Source organism: Pseudopodoces humilis, chromosome 15 (genome assembly GCF_049639895.1).
Source record: "Pseudopodoces humilis isolate 2021_Gansu_Grassland_sample_001 chromosome 15, ASM4963989v1, whole genome shotgun sequence".
Classification (NCBI taxonomy): Eukaryota; Metazoa; Chordata; class Aves; order Passeriformes; family Paridae; genus Pseudopodoces; species Pseudopodoces humilis.
In genome coordinates, this window is record NC_142214.1 from 19,388,665 (window position 1) to 19,406,542 (window position 17,878).

A 17,878-nucleotide genomic window follows, 5' to 3' on the forward strand; every position below is an offset into this window, starting at 1 on the left:
ACACCTCAGAGCAGCCAGTGCAAGGTGAACCTCTGGGCTGGAAAGTTTTAGGACACAAGGGAGCTTTGGCTGATCTAAACTGCACAGAATTCCATCATTGCATAATTCCAGATTCCTTCCTCCATGAGCTCCTGGCATTGAGCTGACTCCCACCTCCTGCAGTGAGATAATTGCCCTTCCACTCACACCTCCCTCTGATCGCTGCTCTCATTTGTATGGGCAGAAAAGGTAAAAGAAATGTTTATGCTATGTGAATTATTTTAATTTCTTGCAGCAAACTACAAGAAAAGAGCCGGCCCCGAGCAGCCTACTCAGCAAACAACTGAATTTTAAACGTGAACAATGTGTAGGCAGAGCTGTTTATTCCACTCTGCTTTACACTCCACTGCAGCAATGCATTTATTACTCTCCTGCATCCATCTCACGCTGGCCAATCCTTCTTTGTGTTCAATGTAGAGATCAGCACAAGAGCTCTCTGTTCCGAGAGACACAAGATCACTGCACTTCATCAAATGGGAGAGAAGACAAAACCTCTGTCCTTCAGCCAGGCAGTCCAAACTCAGCATGAGGATAAAACCCCAGCGACAGACAACACACTCTGCATCCCAGGACTGAAGAACCAGCTTTTCTTGCCAAAAGAGACTTCACTGAAACAAAACAAACAAACAAACAAGTTGTATTAGCTAACCAGAAATAGCAATTTTAAAGCAAGATCCCAGGAGTTGCTTTTATCATGATGTAACCTATAGAATACCTGAAAATATGGGAAGATTTCATGCCCTGGAATATTTTTTGTATCTTATTTCCATGAAGTGTCACATCCAAAGCCATCCGCATTCATCTTTTTGGATGTAATACACTGTCCTAAAGGTAAAAAGGGCAATTTTAAAATCCCCATGTGTTTCTCTTGCCTTTTCTGTCCTTATGGCAAAGCAGAGCTGTAGCAGCACACGATATATTTCACAGAAGCCACTGTCACACCTCCATCCAGCCCTTTGTGAAAAACAAAGTTCACTCTTTAGAATTTTAAAAGTTTAATAAGGGATAAAAAGGGACAATATCCAGCACTGGGTTGGTTTTGGTGATCGGCTGAAAACCACACCGCTATACTGTGCACACATAAACTGATAGATTCTATTACATTATTATTATTATTATTATTATTATTATTATTATTATTATTATTATTATTATTATTATTATTATTATTATTATTATTATTATTATTATTATAAAGGAATTGTAAATTGCACCGGATAAAAATACTTATGATCAGTAACAACACGCAAAAACTAACACGTAAATGCGAAAGCCAGTATTATATTGTCACTTGTAAAACCTTAAAACAGTGTTTTTGCAATGTATTGCCCAGATCCTTGTGGGGATTAAACCTACGCATTTCCCTCAGCCGTTCTCAGCCATGTTCTCCCAGCCCTGAAACGCTCCAGCTCCCCAGCTCCTTTCCAAACCCAGGGAGCTACACCTGGGAATCCATGTGGGACAGAATTGGGGTTTGATGTGAGGGCATAGCACCGATCCTATAAAATAAATAATATAAAATATTTCGGGCCCGGATTTTCCGCCGCGGCCGGTCCGGGCTCCCCGCCCCGCTCCGCCCTCAGCGCCCGGGGCCGCCCCTTCCCGCCCGGGGAAGCCGGGCCGGGGTAAGGAGCGAGCTCCAGAGGCCGAGACGAGGAAAAAGCAGCTCCTGGAGCCCGAAGCTGAGGGCCGAGAGGAGGGAGGGAAGGGCAGAGCAGCTCCCGGCCCTGGCTGCGGGGAGTGACCGGGCACGGAGCTGCTGGAGCGGGGCTGGGGGAGGCCACGGAGCTGCGGCGGGGCTGGAGCCCTCAGAGCCCCTTCCAGAGCCTGAAGGGGCTCCAGGAGAGCTGGAGAGGGACTGGGGACAAGGGATGGAGGCACAGGACACAGGGAATGGCTCCCAGTGCCAGAGGGCAGGGATGGATGGGATATGGGGCAGGAATTGTTCCCTGGCAGGGTGGGCAGGCCCTGGCACAGGTCCCAGAGCAGCTGGGGCTGTCCCTGCATCCCTGGAATGTCCCAGGCCAGGTTGGATGTTGGGGCTTGGAGCAGCCTGGAACAGTGAAAGGTTTTTCCCCACTATCTCATCTAACCATACTCTCTTTCCATTTCAACTCATTCCCCCTTGTTCCATCACTATCTGCTGCTGCAAATAGTCTTACCTCATCCTTCCTGTAAGTTCCTTCTAGATAATAGAAAGGGGAAATTTTGCATTCATTTATTTCTTTATTTTTAATGAAGAATTTTATCCAAGCATTACTGTATTCCACTATAGGTTTGAAAGGAATGCTGCTCAGATTTCACAGCTAATGATCAGTGCTAACTGCTACTGTACATTTACCCTGTGGATCTGGATGTGCTTTGGTAATCACAGCTGTGCTGCGATTTTCCCCACCTGTTGTGGTGTGACAGCCCCATGTATATCCCGTGTTGCTTTAGGTAATCCTGTGACACTGACCTTGTTTTTGTTTTTATTTGCAGGGCTGCCCCATGGCCACTGACCCAGCAGAGAGCTCCGGGAGCCACGGGAAGAGGCTGGGGTTGAGCCAGAGTCACAGCAGCTCTGCTTTGGACTATTCAGGAGACACCTTTGAGTCCTTCAGCGGGGAGGAGGAGAGCGAAACACCTGGATCCAGGTGTCCCACAGAGGATTTGGAGGGGGAGTCTGTGTCAGAGGCGTTGCAAAGCTCATCATCACTGGCAGGCCAAAGTCCTGTAGGTAGGCAGAGCTCTCCCTGCTTGAGGCCTGTGTTTGACAGCTTCAAAAAGTGCAGTGGGGGCTTGAATCAGCAAAAATAAACACGTGAAAATTGCGTACAGTGTCCTTGCTGTGCAAAGTGCAGGTCAGATCCATGCTTCAGACAGCTCCACAGGGAGGACTTGGCCATGGAAATCATTCCTTAGTAATCCTGTGATGTTGAAATTCTGTTGGCATCTTAAAAAAACAATTCTCCAAGCTTTTTACTATGTATGAAAAGTAGCTGGGCCATAAAACAATTTTTCCATGGGATAGTTCCAGGATTTAATACTGAAGAGGGCTGGGTAGGACCTTAAAGCTGCATCAGATGAGGGATAAAGCAGAAGCTGGAATCTGTGGCCTCCTCTGTGGCCCAGAGTTTCCCCTCCCTCAACAGGGAGAACTGGCACATTCAAGTGGATAATTATTTGCCTCTCACTTTGCTTTCCTCACAGTGTGTGTTCAAAGTTGCCTTTTCTCCTTGCAGAGGAGGAGTCTGAAGCAGTGGATCCTGCAGCAGTGGAAAGAGCTGCCATAGGAAAATGGATGGATGCCATGGGAAAATGGATTGATCTGAAAAATAAAGACACTGGGATTGGGCCAGATCAGTCTGTGAGCAGAACTCCTGCTGGTGAGTCTGGTAACTTCAGCAGACGTTGTGTTTCTTTTGGGAGGAGGTGTAAACTTGACCTAAATTTTATTCACAGGCTATTAAATTAAGCCAGCTAATTAGCCTGGCTTAATTAGCCAAGTAATTAAGTACAAAGTTTCTCTTTTTATGCTTTCCTGGAGAACAGTTTGTGTCCCATATCACACGTGGCTTTAATGCTCCCCCCAATGAAGTGGTGATGCATTACCACCAAACCTGGGAAAGTACATTAAAAAATGTCCCCACATTTGACATTTAATTGTTTGATTTAATCCAGGTTTTTTCCTCTCCAGCTGTAGAGGTACTAGGAAATTTGGGCATTTTCCCTTCCAAGATAAACATGACTTCAGAATTTATGGCATGAAATGGGTTTTCCCCTTTGTTATTCAACAAATTACTGATAATTGAATTATTTGTTTGCCCTGTTTTAGTTCCCTTCCCAATCTGAGGGAGGCAGCAGGGCACCAGTTTTGGCAGGAACAATGGAGCAGCTTTACCCAAATAATGATGGGGTGTAGGGAGGAGGAGGAGAAGGGAAAGGAGGAAGGAAGGATTCATTTCCATGTACTGGTTATGCAAGGAACTGCAAGAACAGATGGTGGGATGCAAGCCCTGCTAAAGTCTGTCAAAAAGTGTGTCAGAGGTGCTATTTTTAATTAAGAAAAAAGAGCAAGAAAGCTGTAATTGAGCAAAAAAATAATGGGAGCAGACGGGGAACCTTCCTCAATCTGCATGTTGATGGGAAGTGAGCAAACTTGGAGTTTTGTAGGTCATTGTAGGACCAGTTAACCAGGAGATCCTCCTGCCTGGGCGCTTCATGGCACGGGATTTGTGTAGCAGCATCCTCAAAGCACCCATCTGTCCTGAGAAAAGCAGCACCTCAGGTCACTCCTAGGCTGTTGGGAATGGCAGAGCTCCTTCCCCACAGCCCTGGGTCAGTGCTGGGGGTTCCTGACTCATCTCCTGCATTTCCCTGTCCTGCAGGTGAGGGGAGGCAGCTTGTGTGGAGCAGCTCTGCACTGGGGAGGGCTTCTCCTGGCCTGCTCCTCCAAGGGAAACTTCCTGAAATACATCAGGGACCTGCTGAGTTCAGAGGCACTGAATGAATGATGAACCACAGCTGAAGGCTGAGGATGTTTTCCATCTCCTCAGGCTTTTCCCTTGAAAGTTGTGCTTGGAGGATTTCATTCATGGGATCACTTGCAGATCCTTGGAGTTCTGCACCAGGGAATGCTCAGCCTCAGGCTGGTGGATGTTGATGGCAGGGAGGGTCAGAGTGGTCACTGAGGCTGGAGCAGCCAGTTCTGTTCCATGATCTTGAGCTGATGGGTGCAGAGCTGGCTTGGCTTTGCTTGTCCTGTCCCTGCAGCAGCCTCAGGTACATCGGTGCTTCCAGTGATCCATATGAAGAGCCCAAAATATGGTTCATGCCTTTCTTTGATGCAAACACAGTACCCATCCCCAAATCAAGCATAATTAGCCATGCACTGCATTTTTTATTGCAGAACATTACCATAAAATGAGCCCAGCAACTTTCATCTTCTGGTATCTATCAATGCTTCTCTTGGACTTAATCCTTCAGCACTTGGTAGCTCCTAAATCTTGTATTGTTTTAGCAGCTTGGAGATTTATTTTTTATTTTCTTTACTGCAGTAGATGAGCTCACCTAGAAGTGGATTGCTGCACAGTGAGTCCCCTCAGAACACCCAGCTCAGTGAATCGAGTGCTCTGAGCACACAGGGTACTCTGAATTAGGGTTTGTTTTATTGCCTCAAGTCTTCACTTCTCATCTTACTGCTAATAGGGTTAAATGTGATGGGGTGAGCAAAATGTTTTGGTTTGCCTGTGGGAACACCCTGGAATGTCATTTTTATTTTTCATGGTTTTCTTTGTGGGCTGAAAGGAGAAAAACACGCTGGCCTCGGGAGAAGTGAGAAATTTTCATCTTTGTCCCTCCACCCCAGTGTTGTAGCATGAGCTGTTATTAGGCAAATGCATCACAACACGACTATAAATTCTCAGTTCCACAGAGATTGCTCCATGTTAGTCATCTTTAAAATGTACTCAGGAAACTGCAATTCTTCAGCTTTGATGTATCTGAAAATTCAGATGGGGCTCTTTAACCCCCTCGCTGGTGCTGTGCTCACAAAGTTGCCTCTCACTCCTGTAATGTGTCTCTGTGAAATGCTTTGCCTGTTTTATTTTTCTGCACCTCTACCACTGCACTGTTCCTGAAATTGTTCCCTGGCAGGGTGGGCAGGCCCTGGCACAGGTGCCCAGAGGAGCTGGGGCTGCTCCTGGATCCCTGGAAGTGTCCAAGGCCAGGCTGGATGGGACTTGGAGCAGCCTGGGATGGTGAGATGTGTCCCAGGGTGGCACTGGATGGGCTTAAAGCTCCTTCCAACCCAGGTTGTTGCGTGACTCTGGGATGATTCACTGTGCTGGAGGAGTTTTACTCACTTAAAATTCCCATTTGTGATGAACAGCCTGACATTTCAGCCAATTTCTCTCAGTTCTGTTTTATCTGCAGGGGTCTTTCTCATGCTCTTTGCTGGTCAGGCTGTCAGCGTGTTCATCTGAACTGTAAAATCAATTTATGTCATTATGAAGATGTTATCTGGAGCTGCAGAGGTAAAACCTTTCTGAGGAGCAGTTATTGATTATTGCCTTTCACAGTGATCTCTTTTGACTTTTTATCTTCTTTAAAATAGAGTATTGGTAGGGAATAGTAACAACAAAATGCCTGCCAAATTTCCTATTAAATCAGAGTTAGACATCAAAGGAAAAGGAAACTCAAAGATTTTCCTCTTTTACTCCCTCCTTGTGGATTTCAAATGTCAGGACAGCAAAACCTCCACAGGTCACTGAGTTCCAACCCCCTCAGCAGGGTTGGGGCTGCAGACATGGGGATTAGCTCATCTCTCCTGGGCTGCTGGAATCCCAGCAGCTTCCTGGTGTGCTTTGGGGGGCTTTGCTTCCTAAATATTCCACGTTTTGTGCCCTTCCTGCTGCGTCAGACGTGGCTCATCTTGATGAGGCTGGTGTCACTTGGGCTGCTCTCGTCACCTGCTCTGCCTTACTCCAATGAAGAGATTTGGATTTGGAGCAACCAAACCTGAGGAAAACATCCTTGTGGAGCAGTCATTGGCACTGGCAGGGAGGTCAGGGAGAAGGAGCATTCCAGCGTGCCTGGATCCCACGTGGAAAAGTTGGGAATAAACCCAACCCCCAAAGCAAGAGCTGAGATTCCCTGGGCAAGAGAACCTCCCACAGCTGGGGGAAATCTGGTTGTGTAAATACTTCAGTTACAAGACAGACTTTCCTCGTGGTTTTTTGGGTTTGTTTCAGTAAAATTCTAGCCCTTGATCCCTGATTCATGTTCTTGCTGAAGTTCCTGTTAAGCATGAGTTAATATGAAGAAGTAACTCCAGCACTGAGTCGTGCACTGAGGTTTAAAAATTCCCTTTGCCAGTGTTTCTGCTGGAGTCTGGAGGTGCAGATGAGCAGATGGGTGGGTGTGTGGCAGCACAGGATTTATGCATTATTAGAAACCAATTCTTAATAAAATTGCGCTTGTGGATGTCAGGAGAACCTTAAGTGAATTATTCGGGCTGGTATTAAACTGTCACTAAATGCTCAGTGGACCTGATGTGTTTTACTTCTCCCTTTGAGTACTCAAATGCTTTTGTTCTGGATTTTTCCCCCCTCACAATGGTAACTTTTAAAATCTTTTTATTCATTCTATCTTCAGCATAAATGAACCTGCTAGGAATATTTTATTAGTGTGATTAAACCCAGTAGTGGCACATAATTTCCACTTTTTTTCACGATTCTTGTAAGGAAAATCACCTGATGACTGAAATGGTTTCCACTGAGATATTTGTGATGCTCCCTCAGAATTTTTTTAAATTGACTTTCATTTTCTTAGGAGGAGTAAATTGCTCTGTGATGCTCAATTCTGAGCTGTGGTAATTGCACTTAAACGTATTTTCCATGTTGTCCATGAGGCCACAAAATTCCTGCTTTGCTTAGTTTTAATTATGGATTCCCTTATCCTTTATAAAAACTGGATTTCTGAGGAGATGCTCCATTTCTTTGCACAATTCCACAACTGTGTCTTGTGCACTCAGGACTAAATAAATCCCAGGGAATTTAGGGGAAGTTTTATATTCCCATTGTTCAGTGTTTCGAGGATTTGTGTTGTGGGACTGGAATGCCAAGTGCCTGTCTGGAAATTGAATTTAATCCTGAAAAAAGAGAATGTGGAGGGGTTAAGTGATATAATCCAAACTCCCAGCAGGAATTTTGGGTGTGAATCCTTGGAGTTAAACTGGCCACACTTTGGAGTCATCACCTGCCTGACTTTGGGCATGGAAACCTCGAGAGTTGTGGTGTCTCCACCTCACCCAGCCCCATCCCCTGCTGCTGTCCATGAAATACTGCACTGATTGTGCTCTAAGCCTCTGGAAAATCTCCCCAAAAGCCCTGAATGAAGTTGTAAATCCATCCCAACCCACCCAGCTGAAGTCTAATCTCTATTTTATTTATTTTTACATGCCACTGGGAAGGATAAGAGAAGATGAAAGAGGGAATGGTATTTTAAAAATAAGATCTTAGAAAGAATTTAGGAATGAATTGTTGAAGATTTAGAGGAAATGTATTTTCTAATTACGTTTCCTCCAAAAAAATTGCCTTTCTGTAGTTTGTGGAATTTATTGGAGGTATTTCCAGAGTGACTTCAGTGGACACTGCCTCTAATTTTTCTTACAAATTGCTCCTTAGAGTTATTGATCAAGAGCTCTCTTGAAATATTAATTAATTTGGGTTTAGCAAGTTGCAGTTTCAGGTAGTGAGATGCTAAATCTGTGTTATTGACAGCCAGTTTATTTAATGTCATAGTATTTAAGTGCTTGCTTTGCTAATCTATTTATCCTGTGCCATTAACCTTTTGTCTTTTTATTTCCTCCCATCTTTGGAGCCTGTTTTAGAGCCATTTATTGTGCAGATTCCTATAACTCCCATCCACATTTGGGTTTAAATTCTTCTTTTGGAGCTGTTTTAGAGCCATTTATTGTGCAAGTTCCTACAGTTCCCATCCACATTTGGGTTTAAATTCTGCTTTTGGAGCTGTTTTAGAGCCATTTATTGTGCAAATTCCTACAGCTCCCATCCACATTTGGGTTTAAATTCTGCTCTGCTGTTGCTGCAGGCTGGGCCTGACCCTGTCTTTGGGTTTTCCTTGGCTGACACGAGGTGACACAGATAAAGAGCAGCAATTCCCCTTTCCCTGCCACAGCCATTGATGCTCTTGTCCTGTTGATTTATACCTGGCAGGAATTCCTGCATTACCCCACGGAGAACTGGAGGCTCTCAGGTCTTTCTGCAGCAGGAGGATCAGCAGGATGCGGCAGGAGCAGGCAGAGAGGTGCAGGAAGCTGCAGTGGGGAGTCCCAGCCAGGCAAACTGGGACAGGAGATTCCTGTGCTGTTCCTGCCCAGCTGATGAACAGGATCCTGCTGGAAAACACCAGGGAGGCTGTGAGACAGGTACTGAGGGAGAGAAAGGGACATTTCCCCTAAATTCTGGGAGAACCACTGGAGAAAAAAGCCAAAAGAACAAGATAAAATCAGGCAGACCTTACTGATGCCAGGCTCTGGAGGAGGTTTTGGGTTGATATCACAGGATTTATTCTTCTCATTTCTTAAACACCACTGTAGAACTGTTGGTAGCAAATAACCATCATAAAATATTGTCTGCTGATAAAATCCTGATTTGTGTGATTGAGCAAGGCTGGGATCATCATTTATTTTACAAGAAACCCTGGATCAGCTGAAGGAAAAAAAAAAACAACTTTTATTTTCTGGTTGTATTTGCCCCAATTATTTATCAAATTATTCTGCATATAATTTTATTGTGAAGTCTTTGTGACTCCAGGATTAAAAGAATTCCAAAGGCAAAAACCTGCCTGTGCTCCCAGCTTTCTAAGGCATTAGATAATATTGATAAAAACAGTTCCAATAAAATCTTGCTGACCTCAGTCCCTCATTAAGAAGCCTCTAGCTCATCTTTACCCAATTCAAATCTCTTTTTTTGTCACCAGCCCAGTGGCTTTTTCCCACTACAGGATGGGTTTTATGCCTCAGCTCCTCCCCTCAGCCCTGCACCTAAAAATAACGCTTTAAAGTCAGCTCTGGTGTGATAATTATTTCAGGCTTCCTGTCTTTTAAAATGATTTTGACATTTCAGCCATCTGCTTTTTTGAATTTCTATTAATGCTAACCCACCTTGCAAGTTTTGTGGAATTTTTATTTCCTCTTTATTTATGTTACATTGTGGGAATACATTCCCTAAGAAAAGTAACTTTATCTGCTCTTCTGCTTGGTTCTGTCTGTAGCTCCACACAACATTTTTATCCAGAGGAGGTCAGGGAAAAGGGGACAGAGAGGCCTGGGATGGGACTTTCTTCGGTTGATTCTCCTGCTTTTGTAGCAATTTAATGTGTTTCTGGAGCCAGATGGAATCTGAGTCAATTAAATCAGATAAAACCATTGATATTTCATCAAAGCACAGACCCTGGGATTTGTGTAATGCTGTTAAATAAGATTTCATGGTGGATAAACTAACCTAGGAACCCCTGAGTAGCACTGATTATCTCACAGACAGAACTGCAGAGTCTGGGTTGGATTCTGCCTGTTTGAACTCATTGCTCCAGAGTTTATTTGCCTCTCAATTTATTTATAAAATGTATAAATATAATTTATATCATAAAATCATAACCCCTCTGGTTGGTGCTTAAGGTCTTGCACCCAGTGAGCATAGGAACAGTTATAGATGATGGAATTGTGACTCTGAATTATTTTACCACTGCCTAAAAAGCCAATTTTTGTCTTTAGACAGTACCTCTGTGTATTTTTATTAATTGTTCTCAAAGTTGCCAGGCCAGACATTGCTCATGGCATCAAAGTTTCCTCTTCCAGGTGACAGAAGCTGAAATCCACGAGGCTTCAACATGTCCTGACTGCCAGCAGAAGGAAGCAGAGCTGGCCAAGGTTGCCTTTCTCAGGCAAAAAAAGACTCTGCTGGAAGGTGCTTTACTCCAAGAAAAATTGGAAGAACAGTTTTACTCCAGAGTAAGCAAATATTGTTGAAAAAAATTTGTGCTGCATTTTATAGATGCTGTAATGAAAGAATCTGTAATTCAGATTCCCCCTGATTTATGGCAGTGAGATCAGTGCAAAACCAAAACAGAATTTGGGTCCATATTGTGAACAAAAATGCTTGGGGCCGACGTTCTCCTCAAGCCATTTGAGCTTCCTAATTTCTGGAAGCTGAAGGTCATTCCCAGGATGTCCTGGAATTGGTTTTGGGTCCCTTTTGATTCTCTCTCCCCAGTTTTTCTTTCTGCTGGGCTGCCCAAGCTGAAATGGCAAATTAAATGATGTGATAGGAGGTAACTTCCCATACTGGGATTCCTTGCTCATCCTTTGCCATGGGAATCTTGGAATATGACACTGCAATGTGTGATGGAGGCTGAGGCCTTGGGACACTCTGAGATTTCTTCTTGGAATTCTGTGCCAGTGTCCCAAAGACGGAAGTTTTGTAGTAAGAAGTGCCTCTGGAGCAGCTGGGGGAGCAGTGAAATGTGCAAAATTCCTTGGGTCTCCTGTGGCTGTTCTTCAGGAGGATCTTCCTGAAGGGAGAGCTCTCCTCTGCCTCCTTGGGAGGGGTCAGAGTGAAGGCAGGAGCTTTCCTGCACCTCCCAGCTCTCTTCCTGTGATGATGAGCAGGAGTTCGTGCTGCTCCACACATTTCTTTCTTCCCTAATAATTCCAGTCTCCAGAGTTTTGACTCTTCCTCACTCCATACCTAAGGTCTGAGAGCTTCAGGCTCAGGTGAGGCTTCACTTTTCCCCACTTTTCCCCCCTGCTTTCCTGCAAGACCAGCTGCTTTTCCCTGTCCCTCCTTAGGGAACAATCCTGCTTTTTGGGCCATGCTGTTGGACAGAGCTTTTAAACAGAATCCTTTCAAACCCACCAAATTGTGTGGATGGGTGCTGCCCACCTGGCTCCTTTCAGGGGCTGGGTGTGTGATACAGGCCATGAGAAATGGCAGGAATGCAATCCTGAATAATCCCATGTCTCCTTTCTGTTCCAGGACATGCTCACACTTCTAGGAGAAGCTCTCAGAAGCTTTCCCAAACCTTCAGAGGATCCCAGGGACTTGTGGCAAAGGCTGAAGGGTCAGGAAATGGAGAGCCTGGATTAACCATAACTCCAGTAGCTGAAGAACTGGGAGAGCCTCCTGTGGGCAGTCACCTCCAGAATTCCAATGATTTTGGATCTGAGCTGCTCTGGCAGTGATGGATTGGGTGCTGGTTAATATTCCTGCAGGTGGAAGCAAATCTGCCTGGCTGGGGTGTGAGTCAACCCTTTCTCCTTCCTCAATGCAAATGTTGCAATATATTGTAATCCATCTCCATAGGTTTCTCAAATTCCAGAAGCCAACACTTTCCATTATTAATCTGACAAGCCAGAAGTATTGTTTTTTTTTTTGTGGAATTGCTGTGGGATTGCAGAGCAGCTCCCAGCTGCTTCCATCCATAAGGAAAATAAATGATTCTGTTTGCCAGGGTAGGGAGGTGTAATTACTGCATTTCAGCTCAGTCTTTGCCCACTGTCTCATGGTAAATTGAAAGTGAGAGCCCCAGGTGGAGGACAAAAAGCAAAGTTAACTATAGAAAGCAGTAAAATGAAATGCAGTATTTATAGAAGGGAAATATGAGGCTCTAACAGAAATTAATCAGCAGGAGTGGGGATGCCAATGGGATGAGAAACGATAATAAATTAATCATGGAATCTATATAGGATAGAGAGAAAAAAACAACAGATTAAAAGTGGAATAAGAATTATAAGGAAATACTTTGGAATTTATTGTAATTTTTCAAGATGACAAAATCACTGTTGTTCAGAGATGGATCTGGGGTTCAGTCCACACCCAAATAAAATGGAATTGTGCTGGGAATCTTTGGGTTAGACAAGGAAATCATCCTCACTGTGGCCTCCAAAGCTCTGTGGGCACCTCAGGGCTCAGCCATGGCCTGGCTCTCCTCAGCCTCCCATTTCCTGACTTCCCTGCATTCACATCTCCGTGGAAATCTTGGAGGAATATCCCTGTCTGTGACCCCACACTGTGTTCTTGTGCCAGAGCAGAGACAATTAAATCCCCCTGTTGCATTTTCCTCCCCCATTCTGGGACAAGAACCCTCACTGCCGAAGTGGGGTTTGCATTTCATCTTTTGTTTATCAGAGTCTTTGAGGGCTGTTTAACCTCCTGTTCTCACTTCCCAAAATCCAGTGGAAAACTTGGAGGGAAATGCTGGGATATAAACAGAAGTGTTAGCAAAGTTCTGCTTTCTGCTGCTTAAAAATCTGCTCTGGGTGATTTCCCTGGGAGTGGATCCTGAGGAGATCAAACCCCGGGTGGGAACCCAACCCAAACCTGAGTTACTCAGTGCTGGCTGTCCTTGCAAACAGCTTTAATAATCCATCAAAATACTCCCCTACAAACATCCCCTTTTAAACCGTGCCTGCAGAGCACCTGGATAATGAATAAACCCTGCTTGTTCCCTCCTGTTGCTCTGGAATCCTTTAGAAATGTTCAAATCCCTTAAATCCCGAGCCTTCCAATCTCTTCATGGACACCCCACCTCTGCTCCTTACTTGTTAGGAGCCTTTGGAAGTCTCTGCAAACACTGGGAAAAGCACCCAGAATTTCTGCTGGAGCCCTGGAAGGGCTGTCAGGTGTAGGGGAGACAATCAGGAGCTGAACCCTTTGAAAATGTCATTTTGCAGCACAGGTTTCAGCCTTTGCAGACCCACAAAAAGTGACTTCCATGCACATGTTGATATTTTTGTTTTCAGAACATAGAAGCTTCCTAGAGCTACTGAAATTTCTTGGTGTCAAGCCTGCTGTAAATCCTGAAGTTTATTGTGAGTTATTTGGGTTATGTGTCTGACAGTATTTGTGGAACAGCATCCTGCTCACACACAGTGCCTGCACAGCTCTTGTTTGTTTGCATAAATGTTACAAACAGAACTCGGGTAACTCCTCAGGAAAATCAAAGCAGATTTTGCTGATGGCTGTTGGATGCATTTTCCTGCTGCTCACTACAGTTGTTTCATTCTTTTATCAGCAGTGAGTCTGAGTGTTTTTCTTTAGCAGCTCTTAGAGATAGGCAGTGGAATGAATTATCCTAGTCCTTAAATAATTTATTTTCTAATCCTGCAGTTTTTGAGGCTGGAGATCCAAAACTTTGCCAGGGATGTGGGAAAGAGGGTGGATGATGAATCTTCCTTTTTCCCCTTCCAGGAGCTCCTCCCTCCAGCAGCAGATTTTTCTTTTGATCCAAAGAAACCTCAAAACTCTGGTCAAGGAATATTGACTCATCTGCTGCCTGGTTTGTGCTTGCTGGGGCATAAAAGGAGCAGGGTGGCTCAAAAGGGATTCCTTGGGAAAAGCAGTGGCTGTGAAACAAATCAGTCTGCCTCTTCAAAGTGCTCTGCAGCTTTGCCTTTGTGGCTTTCTTGCCACCCAGAGTTGCTTGATTTAATCTTCTGGATGATTGCTGATGTGGTGGGGTTCACTGCTCTGAGCTCTGTGCTAACAGAGAGGGTTTCTCCCACCTCAGCTGGTCCATGCTCTGTGTGTGCTGATATTCGCTTTTGGGATATTTGGATTTTATAACTGACCCTTTGGAGAAACTTCCATTCCTCAAATTGTCATTAAAATCAGTTTCCCATGGCCCTCAGCACTGTAACTAACATTTAGCTTTATAAAAACCACCCTGCATTCCAGGCTCCCTCATTCCTCAGTCTCCTTTCCATCCATCTCTCAGGCTCAGGGAATTTGTATCTCTAGGAAAAACTTCCATCTCAATCCCACCAGGCTGCTAGCCCAGCTCTGAGTGGGAGTGAACTTTTAATGTCATTAATTTCCCTGGATGTGAGCTGGCAACAAAGCTAAATATTGACAAATGACCCGTTCTGGTGGAGGGTGGCCCTGCCCATGCCAAGGGATGAGCTTTAAGGTCCCTTCCCACCCAAACCATTCCATGATTCTGGGATATTTGAATTTGGATTTCCTGAGGAAATCTGTTGTGGTCCCAGTGGTCCAGTGTAGGATCATAGAAGAGTTTGAGTTGGAAGAGACCTTCCGAAGGCCACCTAACCCTGCCATGACAGGGACACCTCCCACTCTTCCAGGCTGCTCCAGCCTGGCCTTGGGCACTTCCAGGGATCCAGGGGCAGCCACAGCTTCTCTGGGAATTCTGTTCCAGGGCCTCCCCACCCTCAGTGTAAAATCCTTCTTGTATCTGATCTAAACCATCCCTCCTTCAGGTAAAACCATTCTCCCTTGTCCTGAGGGCCCAGGCCCTGCTGAGAGCTGTGCCCCATCTTTCCTGCAGCTCCCTTTGGGTACAGGAATGTTTCCCTGGATCCTTCCCTTCTCCAGCTGAACGCTCCCAACTCAGTTTTTCCTCACAGGAGAGGAGCTCCAGCCCTTGGAGCATCTTTGTGGCCTCCTCCCATTAATCCTGAACCTTTTGTCTGAAGTTACACAAGGATCTGAAATGCTCCAGGCTCCCCTGGGGTCCCTCAGTGCCTCCTAAGGAATTCCCCTCATGGGGTTGGGGTGTTGTGAGACTTGGGGTTTTTTTTTAGTTTTATTTTTTTACCACAGTCCATTTGATCAGGTTCCAAGAAGAGGAGCTGAACCCATTGATTCATAGTGGGAACTTGACAAAAAATGTTCAGCTGGTGGCACCAAGGACCAGGTTTTGGTGCTGGGAGGGCTCGTGTTGCCCTGTGGAACAATAAAACCCTGAGCCAAGTGCAGTTCCTTCAAACCATCCACGTGTCCTCCTGAAGAGCTGCAGTGCTCCCAGCTCTGCATTCTTCCAGCATTTTCCAATCTCCTTGCATTCTTCAAGCTGTAATTTTATTACCACTGGATGTGATTTTCAGAGAGTGACTTTGGATTGTGCCCCTGAGGAAGGCACAGGGTGTGTGCAGATCAGCCCTGCCTGCTTTCCTGGGGTTTAAATGATGGCAAAGCAGATCTCAATCCCACAAACACCACATTTCCATTGTTTTCATGCAACTAATTGTCCTTTTTTTCTTTCCCCCACAAGTGATTTTGAAGATTTTTGGCAGCACTGACAACAGCAGGATGCGGATGGGAGATGAGGGGGAGTGGATTCCTTCTGTCAGGATCCTCCATCTTCCAGATTACCTAAAGAACTGATCAGGGTACTTAAAAAAAAAAAAAAACAAAAAACCCCAAACATTTTCCAGCTTCTGGGCATGGATATTCACTGCTTATTTATTCATTTATTTATTCTGTAATAAAATAGTACTGTTCTCACAGACTAGGCTGTATGATCCATAAATACCCTTGTAAAATAGATTTGTAGCATGTGACAGAATCCTTTGGAATATTCTGTGAAAATTCTTGGGTTTTTTTTTGTTGTTGTTGTTGATAGCACTTTCAGAACATTTACATCCTTCATCCTGACATTTTGAAATAGAACATTTTTTTTGCCTACAGAGGTAAGTTTACAGCATCATCACAGTATTATAGCTCGTTTAAAAATACATACAGCAGTACTGGTAATTGCAAGCAAGCTGTAGACTCGAGCAGGGGGCTGGTGGCAACTTCACATGGTTTCTGCTTTATAAAACAATGACATTTACTAATATTACATCCATCACTTGGTTAGAAAAGATTACTTAGATGTGCTACTCACAATAAATCTGTCATTTCTCTGTGACATGGAAATAGAAACACACCGTGGTATGGGTGGTTTAAAAAGGATTCGATGCCTAATTAAAAAAAAAGGTTTAGGCTGTCTCTTCCCTTGGGAATTCAAGTTCCATTAGGACTGGATGTCCTTAATCCACTTTGTGGGGATGCCACGAGCACCTCTCAGCACAAGGCTGGTGTGAAGGGAAGGTTGAAATGTCTGAGCTGCTGCTGGGGGCATGAATGACCTGGCAGCCCCAAGTCCGAGTGGATTCCAACTCCTCCAGCCCCTTTGGGATCACTGCAGCACAACTCCCCTGGTCTGGATCGGCTGGGCTGCTTTGGGATACCCCAAATCTGCCTCTTCACCTTCCAGTGGGGTTTTGAAAGAGCAAAAGCAACAGGTTGAGGTTTACTGGCTCAGTAATGCACAGAAAATTGGGGTTGGGATGGACCTAAAACCTCATCCCATTCCACCCCTGCCACGGCGAGGACACCTCCCACTGTCCCAGGCTGCTCCAGCCTGGCCTGGGACACTTCCAGGGATCCAGGGACAGCCACAGCTGCTCTGGGAATCCGTGCCAGGCCCTCCCCACCCTCACAGGCACTGCCACAATTTGCCCAGCGAGGATTAAAACGGCAGAAGAGATTAAAAATACATCATTGCATTGGTTTTACTTGGCACAAATGAGACTAAATGTATAAATATATATATATATATATGTATAATAAAGCTGTAGGAAATCTCCAAACTGCTAACAACTCTTAGAAATGAGATAAAACAAAGATGTATTCGCTTGGAAATTTCAAATTCGCAGTTCTCTTGTGATTTTCAGGTAATTCAAGAGTACTTTGTGGTGGATCCTGGTTTTCTCTTTTTATGAAACGAGTCCAGGTGTGCTTTGGCAAATGCTCTTTTCTTGGTCTCTCTGATACTCCTCTTGTGCTTTCTGCAGTCTTTTCCCTCTGAGTTTCCACTTGTGGAAGCAGTAGGTGATTAGAGATGTCATCACCAGGGAGAAGATGATGACCAGCACGACGATGAGGGCGATGGTGGACGAGAGGGACCCCTCCAGCTGCTCGCTCTCCGTGTCCCTGGTGGAGTTCAGGTCAGCAAAGTTCTCATAATCTGCCGAGGCCAAAAGTGCAGCTCCGGGAGCCTCCTTGAACTTGGGCCTCATTGGGGCTGGGGAGGAGCTGTCAGAATTCCTGGAGAAGCAGAATTAGGGCTGTCCTGTCATCCAGGAGCCGGCTTTGCCCCCGGCTGCTGCGGGCATGGGGAGGCAGCGCTGGGGTGCACGAGCAGCAGCGTGTGGCACACAGTGCCCAGCACAGGGCAGCTTTATCCCGGGTTCTGAGCTCAGCAATGCCTTGTCTTCTTCATCAAGGGGCAGGGAAGGCTCAGCCAGCTGCCACTTTGGGATTCTTTGTTTTCTGCAAGAGATAATTGGAGAAAATTCAATCAGTTTGTGGTGGCAGAGCTTGTGCTGGAGCTGAAAGCAAAGCAAGTGCTGCAACAAGTGTAACTTTCTATCTGAGGAGTTGTTTCAGTGAAAGATTTTCTTTTTTTTCTTTCCCAAAATATTCCCAGAAGAGAGGGAAATCAAAGGCCTGTTCTGTACATTATACCCACATTAACAAAATCAGCTGCA

General features: G+C 45.1%; 1 protein-coding gene across 5 annotated transcripts; it reads left to right on the forward strand.

Moving 5' to 3' along the window:
• Positions 1 to 1,636: 1,636 nt before the first annotated feature.
• On the forward strand, positions 1,637 to 17,337 carry C15H8orf48 (chromosome 15 C8orf48 homolog). Of its 5 annotated transcripts, XR_015773893.1 has the most exons (9): positions 1,643 to 1,664; positions 2,315 to 2,403; positions 2,521 to 2,758; positions 3,264 to 3,407; positions 8,760 to 8,971; positions 10,403 to 10,555; positions 11,580 to 11,842; positions 15,616 to 15,733; positions 17,243 to 17,337. XR_015773893.1 is itself a non-coding variant. In XM_014256415.2 (7 exons), exons 3-7 carry the CDS (start codon positions 2,530 to 2,532, stop codon positions 11,688 to 11,690), a joined length of 849 nt encoding a protein of 282 aa, XP_014111890.2. In that variant the 5' UTR covers positions 1,643 to 1,664; positions 2,315 to 2,403; positions 2,521 to 2,529; the 3' UTR covers positions 11,691 to 15,604. The 5 variants fall into 5 exon arrangements, 3 of the variants coding, with proteins under 3 accessions (XP_014111893.2, XP_014111890.2, XP_014111891.2); XR_001331769.2 differs by lacking the exon at positions 17,243 to 17,337 and having other exon boundaries at positions 15,616 to 15,850; XM_014256415.2 differs by lacking the exons at positions 15,616 to 15,733; positions 17,243 to 17,337 and having other exon boundaries at positions 11,580 to 15,604.
• Positions 17,338 to 17,878: the final 541 nt, after the last annotated feature.

What these genes read in the sequence shown, in the direction of transcription:
- C15H8orf48 (XM_014256418.2), top strand. Translation starts at nt 2,530, where the DNA reads ATGGCCACTGACCCAGCAGAGAGCTCCGGGAGCCACGGGAAGAGGCTG. An exon ending in GGCAGGCCAAAGTCCTGTAG is followed by an intron (nt 2,759 to 3,263) that starts GTAGGCAGAGCT and finishes TTCTCCTTGCAG; the next exon opens with AGGAGGAGTCTGAAGCAGTG. An exon ending in CCAGGGAGGCTGTGAGACAG is followed by an intron (nt 8,972 to 10,402) that starts GTACTGAGGGAG and finishes TTCCTCTTCCAG; the next exon opens with GTGACAGAAGCTGAAATCCA.